This window comes from Plasmodium coatneyi, chromosome 12 (genome assembly GCF_001680005.1).
Source record: "Plasmodium coatneyi strain Hackeri chromosome 12, complete sequence".
NCBI lineage: Eukaryota > Apicomplexa > Aconoidasida > Haemosporida > Plasmodiidae > Plasmodium > Plasmodium coatneyi.
Window position 1 is genome coordinate 4,480,532 of NC_033567.1, and position 15,226 is coordinate 4,495,757.

Consider the following 15,226-nt stretch of genomic DNA (forward strand, 5'->3'; position numbering starts at 1 on the left):
CGTATGGCATACACATTTCAAACAATAATACATATAACTATGGTTACAAAAAAAAAAAAAAAAAAAGTGAAAAATTACAATTCCGCTATGACACATGGAACTGCAAATTTCAGCTCCCTTTCTTTCCATGGCATGAGGAGCAACTCTTGGTAGACTTGTTTACTTTTTTGAGAGAAATTAGGCTAACCTTGTTGATGCTTTGTCGCTTAAATGAAAATAATGTAGCTAGAAGGGAAGATAATAATATGAAGCGCTACACAGCGTTAGGAATTACGAAATAATGAGAAGGTAAAGATGCAAGTAATTTTACCAACAAGTGGCACTTCACAGGAAGTCCAATTGAATTGGACAAATGTTTGACTGCCTCGTGGTTACCTTAAGATGCAGCCGAGCCATCCTGGGATGAGAATCTTGTGGTACTCCCTGAAAATTATTTTGCTAAATAAAATTTAAAGGTAAAGCGCGCACGTTGGAGAAGAAAAAAAGGCAGAGTAATTATAAACATGTTTTACAATTTTCCTCTTTATCGCTCTTTTTTTTTTTTTTTTTTTAAAATAAAAAAAGGTCTTACTTGAATGCGGAAGCTACGAAGCCAGAACATATGGGGGAAACCACGCTATTCTCAAGTACTTTGTTCAATTCCCAGCACGTTAAGGTGCAGAAGCCTGTAGAATTGGGCAACCGACGGGGTGTACGTGTGTGTGTGGAATGACAAATATATATATGTAAACGGAAAAATAGTAAAATGACATGGAAGTAAGATAGAAAGCAGATTATATCTTTAATACACTCCACTTTTGCGCACATCTGTGTATGAAGTGAAATACTAAGAATGTTCCCCCAAGTACGGATACGTGTAGACATAGGTATATGGTTCAACTGGGCACTGCTTAAAATCAAGAAGGGGAATAAAATGGGGCCTCTTCATAAACAATGTGCACACATATGAAGGTATATGAAAGCGGATCTCTCTCGCTATGCAAGCTTACATGTCCAGAATGCAAGTCTCGAAGCGAGGAAATTTGAGACCTCAATGTTTTTCTTCAAATTAGATAAATTACGGAAGGGAAAAAAATTACAGATATATCTGTTGCCCTTACGACTGCTGTAGTAGTTTAATTTACTAGCCAGACGGATTTTTCTATGATGAGATAAACACTTGGGTGATAAGTGAGCTGTGCTAGAAGGACCGTTATTTCGTCCTACTGAACAGAACCCTTTTTTTAAACAATGAAATATCAAGTTGTCATTTTTATATACATAAAATTTTCTATAAATTTCACGTCTAAAAACATATCCAATTATGACCCCATTTAGGTACATTCGAATGGTGTATATGGATACGATGTTTTTGCACTTTATTTGGCTATCCTCCTTCATCATATCATTCATTTTAGCCTGTCCTCATATCAGTTGCTTTGTTGTGAGGTTGGTTGATTGCGTACTTGTGGGCGGGGGGCTCCTTATGCGCCGTTCCTGGTATTTCAATTATTACGCTTCAATTTTTCAGTTTTTATTTTTCATTTTTTTTTTGCCTTATTTTAACACTTCCTCGGTGACAACTGGCATAAGCCGAAAAAGGGAAATGCGGAAAAAGGCCACGCAAGCAACTCACGTAAACTCACCAAAGCTCACACAAACGCACATGCAATGAGCGAAGGCGTAAACACATGGATGGATAAGCCTGTGTATATGTTCGCATGTATGTATTACAAATCATTGCGTTTTTATTTATTTTTTTTTTGGGGGGGAAAGCCCCTCCTCCGCCTATTTAGTGTGGTTTAATTTTTGCTAAATTGACAAGAAAGCGCTTGTGGCTTAGATGTATATGTTGAGAACAGCTGAACGTGTATTTTATCCTCCTCAGTTTTGTTCTTCCATTTTTTTTTACACTTGTCGTGTTTTCCGTTGCCCCAATAGGGGAAGAAAATTGGTGCATTCTTTAAAAAGGGATAGGAGAATACAAGGGGGGGACAAAAATTCGTTCCACATTTTGCATGAAATTTTATTGTTTCCTATTATGCAACAACGCTAACGCTGTTTGGGTGGGTATATATATGAAGTAGCTACTCAGCTACGTATTGATGGATGGACGGATGTAAGTACATATGAGTTCATGTATGGATGGATGTGTTCTTTTTTGGGGAGAGGGGTCTCTCACATGATGGCCTTCTTAATATTTCCAAGCTTCGTTTCCAAGTTTTTGATGAAGCACAAATTTTTGTTCCTCTCCGTGGTCAATATATCTACCTGCTTTTTTATGTCTTCGTTTTTTTCATTTATTATATTAATTTTTTGGAGCGCATCATTTTTAAAGCTCTCCATTTGGTCGTACACCTTTTTCTTTTCCTTATTCAAAAATTCGGTGATGGTGCCTTTTTTTTCTTCGTACAATTTGAGGTAGAGGGCGTTTTCCAAGTTGGCCTTCTCTTCTGTGGGGATGTACCTTTGGGCGGACACGTCCTGCAGCGTCTTTGCGAGCTCGCCTATCTGTTCAAGGAGTGGGATGGTCAGGAAAGGGGAGAAATACGCCTATGTGTAGATGCACCCCTATGCGTAGATGCATTGGTAGCTATTTTATAGTGCTGCGCGTTTGTTCCCCTTTTCCAGTACCTTCGTGCTTAAGCCTTTCGGCTCTGTGGCATTATCTGTCATTTTAGGAAAAAAAGGCAAACGGGCAAACACGAAGCGGCCACGTGATCTTCTACTAATTGTCCCAAACGTAGCGTTATGCAACTCCCTCAGTAGTGTTAAAAAAAGATTATTTTGGAGGGAAGCAAATACTCAAAAGTGTACACACAAATATGCCCGTCAGGTGTGCCTCTATTCCTTCTTGAAGAATACTCATGTGGGTTTATAAACACGGCGCGCGCGTTTAGAAGTTAGGTTTAGTTCAAATAAATAGGAACAAAATGTTATGTGCACATTTTAGGTGGTCAAAAGGGAAAATTTATTTTTTCTCAACTTTTTCTTCAAAGGGGAAAATGCAGTTATCGTGGTGTCTAAATGTTTTTTTTCAAAAAAAGAAACTATTTATGCTAGATGGTTACCCCGACTAATGATCCTTGGGGGGAGGAACACCTTCACAGTTAAGGCACGTAAAAACGGTTATTTATTTTTTCTCATTTTCCCCTTCTTTGAGCAAATTTAACCACAACGCAAAATCGCAATTTTCATTCGAACACATAAAAAGACGTCTTGTTTAAGATGGAACATCTTAAAAAAAAAAAAGAAAGAAAGCGCATGTTGCGCATAACTTATTTATGATGTATCGGTAATATGCACATTGGTAACTATGACACTTTGGAATCTTTTTTTTTTTCCTTCATGGCAAGAGCATACAAATTGCAGTGCCCGAGATGTGATCATCGCAAAATTGCCCTGCTAGCGTATTCCGAAATAAGGAAAATTTCACTGGCGCGATTTAGACTTACGGACAGGCCTTTTAGAACTTACATTTTTAAGCTGGCCTTGCCAATAGGCGTTCCAATTTGCCCTTTTAATTACACAAATAAATTGCTTCCAAATTTTCCTCTTAAGGTACCTTATTAATTACGTTTTTAATTACCTTTTTAATTTCCTCCCCCCTCCTTTCAATTGCGCACATTCATTTCAGCCAAGAGGGATTTATATATCCTCCCGTCTGTCATTACGAGAGCGAGCGAACATTTCCGACTTGCGTATTTCCCCCAGTTTTACACTGGTCGAAATGATTTTTTTTAAATAATGTGTGTTATTTTATTAGCAGTGTAAAAGGGAACGACGCAAGAAGGAATATCTTTAAAAGAAAATATAATGTGTGGTGTAGTTCCCATCCAAATGAGAAATTCTCCTTCCCTTTTTGTAAACCAAAATGGAGGGAATGCTTTACTAATTCTAACGATAACGCGGAAGACGTGACATAGTGTAAAATGACCTAATGTGTATAATGCTTTACACTACTGCGTTATTAGGTCATTTTGATACTCTGCTATTATATTTGCTTTTTTTTTGAATTTCTTTTTTTTTTTTTTTTTCCTGTACATACAACATATCCCGTTTGATAAGAACAGTCTGAAAAAAAAGGGGAAAAAATTGAAAAGTGTGCAAATTTTTAAAAGAAAAGTTTTCCAGAACTTGCCAAGGTGTGTGAACAAATATTGTGAAAGGTCCAGTTGCCCTGCGTGTGAGAAAGAGACATATACGTGCATGCGGAATTCAGTCTTTGCCTTTTCCTTTTCTGGAAGTGGAACGTTGCACAGATTTGGGCAACCCATTTTCGTCCCACTGGAAGAGCAAAAGTGAGAAAATTACGAATCGAAACGAAGAAGGCACAGAACAGGAAAAAGTTGGAACATAGTAAGAACAAAGTATAGAACCAACATAAAAAGGACAAAGCTAAAACCTGCAACATATAACTTGAAAAGCAAATTTTCCAAATTGCACATGTACCAACTGCGAAACGAACAAGTCGACCGCACGGTCAGAAGAACTACAAAAGGGTGGAAGTAACAAAATATATATGCCCTAAAGGGAAGCAAAAGAACAAAAATAAAATTAATCCAGGAAAAAAAACGTCTTTGGAAAATGATCTGCGAAAATGTGTCCTCGTTAGTCGTTCGAATGTCAGAAAAATGATATTCCCAGGGGGGAAGTAAAAAAAAAAAAAAAAAAAAAAAGAAAAAACATCAAAATAACGCAACGTAACGTATTATATTGCAAAACGCAGCAAAGTAACTTGAGAACCAACCAGGGGAAAATTTCCCCAAGGAGGATAGCAATTAAGACCAAGTCTGGGCGGCTTTCCTGCAGTGACATTCGACGTGTAATACACTTCCCACGTATGTGTGTGCTTGTGTGTCATATGTTTTCATCCTGTGCACTCGCATTTGCATCTCTGCGCTTCGCACAGTGAAGGGTGTAAGCAGAGCGAAAACATGGAAGAGGAAAAAACTGCGAGGGAAGAAAAGAATCTCATTTCTGCGGAAAATATCTTCCACGACATTTGCACCTTGACTTTAAACAGGAACATCGAAATAGACATCATCCAAGAGGGGTAATTCTAAAAGGAAATATATGAGTGCTCCTCGTGGTAGCGGCTGATGGTGCACTGTCTCCTTTGCGCGGATCCGTTGTGTGCCTATGTATGTCCCTCCCTTCATCACTCTACCCGCTTTTCTTCTTTTTCCCCACGTGTTTTACCAGATTGCTGAAAAAAGTCATAAACGATGAAGAATCCAATAGCATTCAATTCCTGGAGGAAAGCACGAACACGCAGGATGATTTGACAAAACTAAATGCACACCTTTTGGTAGACAAAATAAATTGGTCTGCAAGCAAAAACGAACTGAGGTACGTGGATATTCACGTCATAGTCGATTTTAACAGGAAGAAATTAAGTTATAGTATAGATAATTCGAAGATCCATAAATGCTATCACTATAGGATTACGCTTCTTCTGGACCATATTACACGAGAAGGACTCTCCTTCAAGGATAGCATTCTGTATTTATACAATGGGATCAATGATAAGAGTTCCATGACGTGTAGTTGTGGGTATGATGGGAAGACTGTCGATAAATCTTCAAAGGAGGACGCATCCAAAGATGTGAATATACACAATAGTGGAAAAATTGGAGAGAGTAAGACTTTTTCTACAGGCGAGAAATTCGAAGAACATATGAATTGGTATGAAGAGAAAGATAATTTGTTTTTGCATAAAAATGAAGACATAGAACAGTTAAGGAGAGCTCCCATTTCGTACTCCTTTGACCAGAACATCATTTTTTCAAACAAGGAAAATGACCATTCGGATGGTAAACAGTCGAATAGGTCGCCCCATGTGAAGCATCCAAAGGGGGGGGTCACTAATCGGACGGGGGGGAACGTCGTGCATGGTTTGTCTTCCGATGTGGAGGCTGATGCAGACAGCCCCAGGGAGGTAGGGAAGGAAAAAAAGAAGGGAGACGTGATCCTAAACGAGGAAGTGAAAAAAAGTTGCCCTGATGGTAAGGAAGAAGAGATAGGAGACTTCTCCAATGAAGGGTGCCAGCCCGTAGGCAAAACGGTAGGCGCAGACGCAGAAGACACGATTAAACCGGGGAAGGAAATTCACAATCACAAGGATGGAGGCACAATATTTTCAGTCAAAGATTTGGAAGAAATTAACCATTTTCTTCGAAATGATTATATGAACAAAAAAGGGAAAGGTGGTAATTTCCTCCCGATGGGAAGTAGGGCAGGGAAATACGTAAGGGAAAACGAGAAGAAGAAAAAAAAATTCATGAAAATTATGAATGAAAATATCCCCCTAACGCTTATTTTGTCGGATAAGGGTAACGAAATATGCAAAGAATTAATTAATAAATATTCGAGGTATTATCGTGATTTTGTAGAGGAGCGTGTTTTAGGGTGTGGTGGATTCGGATACGTAATGAAGGTAAAAAATAAAAGATTTAATATTAGCTATGCGCTGAAGAAAATAACCTTGTCCAGCAGTAAGAAAGGGGTGTCCTCTTACCCACATTCTAGTAGTGACCTAATGAGTGAGAACAACCGGTACATAATGGAAGAAGCGATAATGATTGCAAAGTTGCAACATGAAAATATTGTAAGGTACTACGATGCCTGGGTGGAAAATAACATCGACTACTACCTGCACGATGAAGTGGAAAATAATTACCAACATGTCAGTAGGAAGAAAAAAAATTATACACACTATATGGAAGAAATAGTAAACATGCGGCAGTACTATAAGGAGAAAAAGGGGATAGACATTAATGAGAAATATCTGTATATACTGATGGAGTACTGTCCAGGGAAGACACTGAGGGAAGCCATAGACTGCGGGTTTATATATAAAAATGAGAAACTCCTATGGGAATTGATAAAGCAAATTTTAAAAGGGTTACACTACATACATGATATGAAAATTATGCACAGAGATATAAAACCGTCCAACATTTTCCTTCAAATTAGTGACAACATTTTGACAGCCAAAATAGGAGATTTCGGATTAACCACCCGAATTGATAACAATAGTAATAATATTAACCCTTCCGCAGGAACAGTAAATTATATATCCCCTGAGCAGATAAATGGCGAACATTTTGATCAAAAAGCAGATATCTTTTCCCTAGGTGTAGTGTTCTTCGAAATGTTTCATGGGCCATTCTCTACTCTCATGGAAAGGACCATTGTGTTATCTAATTTGTTGAAAGGAATTTACCCCGATTATATAAAAGCAGATCAGAAGATTTTCCACTTTTTATCCAAATTGTTAGCCATAAACCCGCAGGAAAGATCTTGTGCGTATTCCCTGCTGCATGAAAATTTTTTATTCTCCTTCGAAAAGGATTTCTCCGAAATTTACAACTTAGTGGAGAACAAAAGAAACTGTGAGGAAGTACACACCATTATTAGTACCCTCTTTGACAGGGTTGACAATATCAAGGAGGAAAGTCTTATCAGGAAGGATGACATGGGATCCTTTCAAGGTGCAAAAATGTTTACGGACGAATCGGATATGAAAAAGTGCATTAAGAAAAAGATTATAACTTCTTTGAGAAAAAGGGGAGCCATTTTTCTAATCACCCCAATGATTTTGCGAAATAAATATTATACCAATTTGGAACACTGTCATGTGGGTGGGAGTAGCAGTTCACACAGTGGCAGCAAGAAAAAGGACCTAAAAATTTCTAACATTTTTATTAATACCAATAGGAATGACCACCTCGACAATTTAGTGTACCTACTAGATATTTATGGCAACAGCGTCACATTGAGGCCCTCCTTTTTTTTCGCCTTCTCGGAGTACATCTATGAAAATCTCGAATGCTACAATAGGTACAATGAATCCAATTTTTTCTTCAAGTTTTACACTAGTGGCTGTACCTATAAATATCCCAGCGTTCGGTGTAAGCCGACGAAGAAGGATCCCCCTGCTGCAATTTACCCTGAAGAAGCTGAAAAAATATTTTACTGCATTTTAATTAGTTCGAAGAATTTATACGGACAGGAAGAATTAAATTATCTCTCCATCTTCTCCAATGCAGACATTCTGGTATCTGTCTGCACCTTGTACAACCACATTTCGTACCTTAACAAGTTGATATTTGTATGGTCCTACATTGACTTGCTCCCACTGATACTTCACGAATGTTTAGACATCCCACCAGATCTAAGTGAAGAAATAAGTATTCATTTAAAGAAAAATTCGCTCCTCCTAGGGAATAAGGCGAACATTATACCCCTCCTACAAAAGTTCAAAATTAGCAGCAATAATCTATCCAAGGTGTGTGACTTTGTTTATTCCCTATTTCAGCTCAAATGCGAAAATGGAAAAGTGGACGAATATTTAAACTCTTTGAGTAAGTTCATATCTGATGATTTGAGCAAAAAGGGTTTCCTCCTTCTTCCTCATCATAAAAGCTCTTCCTCCGCGTATGGGGATAAGATAAATGCAATTTATAGCGCCAACGATATTGCCATAGGGGGGGCAATCAATAATGGTAATACTAATGGTAATGGTAATGGCGCTTCCAGTATTGCTAGTGGGAGCCTCAGTTCCGGTGCCAACGACGTGTCCCCTAAAAGAGCCCACATCGTGCCGAACGGAAAAACGAATCAAAGCCTGATCAGCAAAGTGAAAACCCTTTTACTGATAGACAAGGTGAAAAAGATCAATAGTTTCATCGGGACAAGCAGCGTCATGGAAAATACCTGCTTTGATTTATTCCTGAATTATGAGGAAAGCGTGTTTTCAAATGAAATTATATTTTATGTGATCGCCGAGGGGAAGAACAGAGATATCATAGCGTGCGGCGGAAAATTTGATCGGGTCATTCAGCATATGAAAAGCGGGGGTGCAGTTGCTAATACGGTTTTGCCTGGCGGTTTGGGTAGCAGCCTGGGCATAATCAATGACAATGGCAGCCGCGTTGGCAGTGACCTGGGAATCTCCCTAGACAGTGATACCTGCTACGGGGTCGACTACGATATGAGCGATGGTGGTACCGATTCGAAGCTGCTAAACATGAAAGCCTATGGAGTCGAAATTTATTTAGAGAAAATATTCTTAAAGGTGATAGAGTCGAATGAGAAATCGGCGCTAAATGTTCAGTCCACTGCAACATCGGAGAAGACACAGATTTTTAAAAATATCTTACCGTCCCCCAATCATCAGAATGTTTTCTCTTGTTCGCCAAATTTAATTCAGTCTCCAGTTAACAGTAGCCCATTTAGTTACTCCTCCCCCAAGGTGGTTATTCAGGTGCACGAAATGTCCAACTTGCTGATAGCCTATGATTTGTCTAAACAATTGTTACACAAGAACATTCCTTCGTATATTTACTTTTCCGTCAATAATTCAAGCACGAAAAAAAAAATAAAAAATTTTAAGCCGCATAAAATAAGGTTTATCATTTCGATCAAGTCAAGTGGCAGCAACATCTCTTTCGATGCCCACAATCCAATAAAGTTAAATGACGTAAATTATAAAATTTTTAATTCGAAAAATGAGGACTACAGTTTTATGCAGCAGGAGGAGTTAATAAATTATTTAATTAAGAACGTCTAGTTGGTTTTCGCCCCGGTGAATTTTGTGTAGTTCCCCGAATCGAATTCCATATGGTCAGCCTAAGTGTGGGAAACAGCGGTATGCATATGTTATGTGCACGTTGTATACACATATTGCCATGAGGGGGGTCATGTTAGCACACACCCATTCGCAAGTTTTACTGGCCCTCCATGAGCACACCTCCCCGGAGTGCATTCCCGCTCATCGCACATTCCACACAGTATATCGAGTCACTTTTCTTTGTCCTTTCAAGTCCATTTTTCGCAATTTGAAGCATTATTAATTTTACCAGCGTTGCTCATTTTTTGTGATTTCGCGGGGTTTTTATTAATGCCATTTTGTCAATATTGTCAAGTCTTTTCCTTTTTTCGTCATTTTTTCGTGATTTTTTTTGTCATTTTTTCGTCTTTTTTTTTGTCAATTTTTTGCCATCCATTTCATGTTTAAGCGTGGATACACGTGTTGTCGCCTCCCCAGTGGTGCCCACACACACACACGCATTCCTGGGCCCTTTTGCCCCGCTTGTTTGTAAGTACCACAAGTATAATTGTATATACTTCATAACAGGATAATGTGCGCTTGCGTTAGATGATAAAATTCGCCACTCGCATTTCATTTTTTTAACGATGCAGAGTGGTATATTCGTTTTGTGCGTGTGTACACACATATATTCATCTGCATGTGTGTGTCGGCGCACTTGCCTTTTCTTCATTTTTAAGAACAAACTTTATAAAGTCTCCAACACATTTATAAAAGAAAGACTTCGCTATGGAGTTTTAAACGACGCTACAGATGGTGACAGTATGGACAAAATTCGTCTCACCCTTTACTTTTTACTTCCATACATTGCTATGTTGCTTCAGGGTGAACGTAAAACATAGCACCGTGAAAAGTGACGTTGTAGGAAGAGCGCACAGTTTTTGTTTTTTTTCCCTTCCTTTTCCTGTGAACCTAATAGTTACACCTAACCTTCTTGAATTACGCCTTATTGTATTTTTTGCGAATTTGTCCTAACTGGACTTCGAGGAAAGACAAACGCAAAATGGGAGAAAAGAGAAAAGGAGAAACTGTTCGAAGGTGTTCACGCCCAATCTACCCCCTCATGTGTGTGCCTTCCAACAGAACGAACGAATAGATGCACATTTTTCGGAAATGTAGAAACTACCCGAGTTCTTCAGATTAAGAGAAAACGGATAGGGGGGTCCTCCTTAAACGGAAGAGTTACCTCCAAATAGGAAAAAACGGAGGGGGGTGAGAAACCCATTTTGCGCAAATTTCACAAGAAAAAAAGCATATTAAAAAACTTACAAAAAAAAAAAAAAAATGAGGAAAAAATATTCTTCCATACGAGTAGGACCTTTAATTAGAAATCGTCCAAGTTTTCATTTTCCTTAATGTGTTTAATGGCCTGATGGGTAAAAGAAGGAGAAAGTGGCGTGGGTCAAGGACGTTCATGTAGCGCACAATACGTGCATGAAATTTTACGTACGATGAGCGAGAAGCACATTTAATTGTACTCACTCCATGTGCGTAAACATTCGTTAACATACCAGAATGGAATATTCTGCTAGACAAGTGTCCCTATCGTCAATGTACATGAATTTTCGCAAAACGTCCAAGCCTACAGGAAAGGAGAAAAATAAAGAAACAGCGATGATACACTTTACGTCCACTTGAACGGGTTTCCCACTTCTTACGTTGGGTAACCCCACGTGTGGGTAGTCCTTCCTTCTGCCACACACCCCTTGGACTCTTCCAACGTACCGTTAATCTGTTTGATATAATTCGATACCGCTCGATCTGTGGAAAAGTTAGCCACGAAGCTAAGGATGTATCTGTTTAAAACAAATTTATGATAAAGCATTTCCTCCTTTTTCGATAAATGGTCACTTCGAACCCGCAAAATCGTTTTTAAGTACGTAAAAATAATGTCGACAAAGTTTTTTTTTTCTGGACAAGAGAGGTAGTCCAGTTCTTCATAACGGTCACTAAAAATGTTGGAAATGAATAAAATTAGCTTGAAAATTTCTAAACTGAATTTTTTCCTATGATATACGAACATATCCATGAATAGAACATTTTTGTGATACAATTCGATATGCGCTTCTTCGAAGTTGTCAAAATAGGTTACGTCATATATGTACGTTAGACTTTCCTTTATATGCTCAACGGTGTTTTTGTACACATTTTGGTATTTGCAAATTTGTTCCAATTCCAAGTTTTTTTCATCAAGGATGTTGTACACTGCTTCGTAAATCAGTTTAAACATCAATGAGATGTATTTGAATAAATAATTTTTGTCTCCCCCCCGGTGAACAATTTTCCACTTACTCGGTACAATATTTTTCTTAAAAAAAAAAAACACATTTTCGTTCATTTTTTCGGTGTGTGCGTAAAAATCAACATACAACAATTTCATATGTTGCAAAATGTGTAGGAATAATTTATTTTCATTTTTCAAGGAATTCTCAATAAATATATAAAAGTAGTTACAGATGGTTGCCTTGTTTTTAATTTTTTTTAAAAAATCCCAAAGAGACAAAAAAAGAACAAAGGAAAAATCTTCCTCTCTGCAAAGTTGCTCATACGTTCTGTCGTTTATTATAAAATTGTTCAGCAGCATAAAAATGTAATCCTTATTAAGCCCATTCATGATAATATAATAAAAATAAAAGGGGTACAGAAATGCAAATATATCCGAGTTGTTTTCATTGTGGGTTACTAAATTAATTAAAAATAATAATTCGTACTTGTCCACGTCTGCGTATGGGGAGAAATTTTCAACTGTTTTCTCACTTTCCAGGACAGTACATCCATTTCCGCTTAAGCTATTCACATGGTCAGTATTATTTTGCCTCCCTAAGAATAAACTTTGGTACGTTTTCCTTTCCGTTATCTTTCTTTTAATCGAATCATTATGTGGGATGTAAAAGATGAGAATTTTCAGCGCCTTTATGTAGTTATTCAGCTGGGCTTCACGCTCTTCTACTCCTCCTGCGTCAATTTTGTTTCTGCATATTGTGATTAATTGAATAAGTTTGTTCTGTTCATTCTCGTCTAGCGTGGTTCCTCCATCTGGCTTCCTAAAGTTATAATGCTTCTCGATGAAGTCAACTTCATTGAACAGCTCCGGTGACATGGTTTCTCTCACGCTTGGGTTTGTTAAGTTGGTTCAGGTGGGTCACTTCCATTCCAAGAATCATGTGACGCCTTCCCACTTTCTATAGGCCAATTTTGGCATATATTTATAAAAAGGGCACGAAATAGTCGTACCCACACGTACAGTGCATATATGTAGAGGATGTTACTCTGCCTTTTGCCTGCATCATTCTGGGCACCTTATTATTCACGCAATTCAGTTTTTCTCATAGCTCCATTTGAAGCATTTTTGCGGCCTTCATTTTTTCTAAAAAGAGTTACCTCTGAAGAATGTTATTAGGTACATTTTATGCTCGGCTTTCACTTTGCACCGTTTTTATTCATCCCCGAAATGTTTCGAATGACGATATATATACGTTGTTTTAATGTATGCAAAGCATTTTTTTTTTTCTCAAAATTTACACCTTTTCGTTCCTCTTCCATTTTTGCTAAGCAACGGATGCACTGCTTTTCAATGTTGGGTTAGGTTACTTTTAACAAATTGCAAATTTATCACAAATTGATGTCGTAAAAAATGTGGGTAAAATTCGAAAGAGGGAGAGCACAAAACGGCCAATCGGTACTTGCACAATCACTACGTAACTATGTAGTACCCTTTGGGAGTAATATCACGCACATGTTGTCACCTAATGGAGGCACAAGTGGAAAGAGTGGTGGTTGGAGCGCGGGGCGTAACGAATTAGGATGTACACATTGTATGCCCCCTTATGGTGTGAAATTATGCACGTGTCATTCTTTTATTCTTTTCAATGAATTATAAATATGTGTCATAAGAAGGGGAGAATTCAAAAAAAAAAAGAAAAAAAAAAGGATAAGGTAAAACTTATTACAATATTTGGTAATATCCACTTTTTGTGAAGTTCCCCCCAAGGGGGTCTTCATCAACGCAAAATGGAATGCAGCAAGAGCCCATCGCACAATAAAGCGATGAAAAGGAGTTGTATGGAAGCGGATATTACAAAAAAAAAAAAAAAAAAAGCACTAAAAAACGTAGCCAAACAGAAAAAACTGCAATAAAAGGAGTAACTACGCCAAATAGGGCGCATCACAGTTAGAGTTACTGTTAGACAAACAAGGGGCGTAATTTCAAAAACATAACGTAGCGATGTCGGAACATAATGCCGCAGCAACTACAGACCATGTCCTCTCGATTTCGTCATTTCGGTTGCTAACTTGTCCGTCTACAGGGGGGTGCAAAAAAAAAAAAAAAACATATATATATGTAGTGTGGGGCAAAACAAGGTCGGTACTGAATATGTCTTACAAATCAAACAAGTTGCGTGTTAATCACTTTCGCATTTTCCCCCTCCCTTCCTATACATTACCTCCGGATCATAATCGGGGAATTCCTTAATCAAATCGAAAATGGCATATCTCGTTTTCTCTTTCAACTCATCGACAGTCATTCCAGGGGTCGGATAAAAAGGCTCTCCAAAAGATAAATACGCAGTTCCCACATTGAACAGTATTGATTTAACCTTCCACAATTTTCCAGACCCATGTAATGCACATGGCAATATTTCATAATTATTTTCTATGGCGAATTTAAAAAAACCTGGTTTGAAAAACTGTAACTGTCCACTAAGAGAACGTGTGCCTTCCGGAAATACAACTATGCTTATGTTCATACCTTGGTACTCTTTACATGTTCTCATAACCTCTGCTACACTTCCTGGTTTAACTTCCCATCCACCTTTCCCTTTGGTAAAATAAATTGGAATGTCCCCTCCCAAGTACAGTGCCTGTCCTGCAATGGGTATTCGAAATAATGAGGCCTTAAAAACGTACTTCAAATTCCATTGTAGCGTAGCTGCATTAACTACCCACGGGTCTAGAGAAGACAAGTGGTTGACAAATAGAAGAGTTTTGGATGGGGTGTATCCCTTCTTCGGTTTCCTGATTATTTGTAATTTCCAAAATGGGTTCAACGGGCACAATACTGCGTGGAATTAGGGGGGGGAAGAAATCGTCATCGCATGAGGGGTGGTAATACATGTGAAAATGTATAATCGTGTGGATATCTCTACAAGCACACGCATGGTTGATTTGCGCTTTATCTTTTTCGGTGCAGTGGAGTAAGTTGACTGTTCACACTTTTTTTTTTTTTTTTCCACATGGGGATTTTTTTTTTTTTTTTTTTTTGGAGCTGTTCTACACTTCTCTCACTGGGAATCTCACTCTGGAGGTCCCTTTTAAGCAGCCTCCTCATTTTCTACTTACTAAAGTACATGCAAATCCTAAAGCAGTAGCCAAATATCGTTACGCGTGCCTCTTTGCTGCATATAATCAGGGGGAAGAACAAAACGAAGCATATCATTTGCGAGACAAGAGCAAGCGTCATTACCAATACTATGAGGAAATAAATGTAAAGGGTCCCAATCAACCTAATGATAACATTAGCTTGCTTGTCTCTCCTTCTTTGGAGGTCTTCCATTTTTCATAAAACATATGTTCGTTAAAATGTTGGAGTATGGGGGGGGGATGAAAATTAAATTCTGTTCTTCGCAATTT

The 15,226-nt window shown here is 38.2% G+C and overlaps 5 protein-coding genes across 5 annotated transcripts; 1 reads left to right on the forward strand and 4 right to left on the reverse strand.

The window, feature by feature from the left end:
- Positions 1 to 371: 371 nt before the first annotated feature.
- Positions 372 to 1,392, reverse strand: PCOAH_00046710 (Uncharacterized protein; the record flags this gene model as incomplete). The annotated part of the gene is made up of 3 exons (XM_020061455.1): positions 372 to 438; positions 572 to 665; positions 990 to 1,392. The coding sequence occupies 3 exons, from the start codon at positions 1,390 to 1,392 to the stop codon at positions 372 to 374; spliced, it is 564 nt and encodes a 187-aa protein (XP_019916723.1).
- Positions 1,393 to 2,157: 765 nt separating this feature from the next.
- PCOAH_00046720 (Uncharacterized protein) lies at positions 2,158 to 2,655 on the reverse strand (the record flags this gene model as incomplete). Its single annotated transcript, XM_020061456.1, has 2 exons — positions 2,158 to 2,490; positions 2,614 to 2,655. 2 exons carry the CDS (start codon positions 2,653 to 2,655, stop codon positions 2,158 to 2,160), a joined length of 375 nt encoding a protein of 124 aa, XP_019916354.1.
- Positions 2,656 to 4,916: 2,261 nt separating this feature from the next.
- On the forward strand, positions 4,917 to 9,556 carry PCOAH_00046730 (Serine/threonine protein kinase; the record flags this gene model as incomplete). The annotated part of the gene is made up of 2 exons (XM_020061457.1): positions 4,917 to 5,035; positions 5,185 to 9,556. The coding sequence occupies 2 exons, from the start codon at positions 4,917 to 4,919 to the stop codon at positions 9,554 to 9,556; spliced, it is 4,491 nt and encodes a 1,496-aa protein (XP_019916066.1).
- A 1,363-nt stretch (positions 9,557 to 10,919) lies between these two features.
- On the reverse strand, positions 10,920 to 12,695 carry PCOAH_00046740 (Uncharacterized protein; the record flags this gene model as incomplete). Its single annotated transcript, XM_020061458.1, has 3 exons — positions 10,920 to 10,964; positions 11,107 to 11,177; positions 11,321 to 12,695. 3 exons carry the CDS (start codon positions 12,693 to 12,695, stop codon positions 10,920 to 10,922), a joined length of 1,491 nt encoding a protein of 496 aa, XP_019916825.1.
- Positions 12,696 to 13,845: 1,150 nt separating this feature from the next.
- Positions 13,846 to 15,149, reverse strand: PCOAH_00046750 (Acyltransferase; the record flags this gene model as incomplete). Its single annotated transcript, XM_020061459.1, has 3 exons — positions 13,846 to 13,896; positions 14,041 to 14,654; positions 14,936 to 15,149. 3 exons carry the CDS (start codon positions 15,147 to 15,149, stop codon positions 13,846 to 13,848), a joined length of 879 nt encoding a protein of 292 aa, XP_019916521.1.
- Between the last annotated feature and the right edge of the window lie 77 nt (positions 15,150 to 15,226).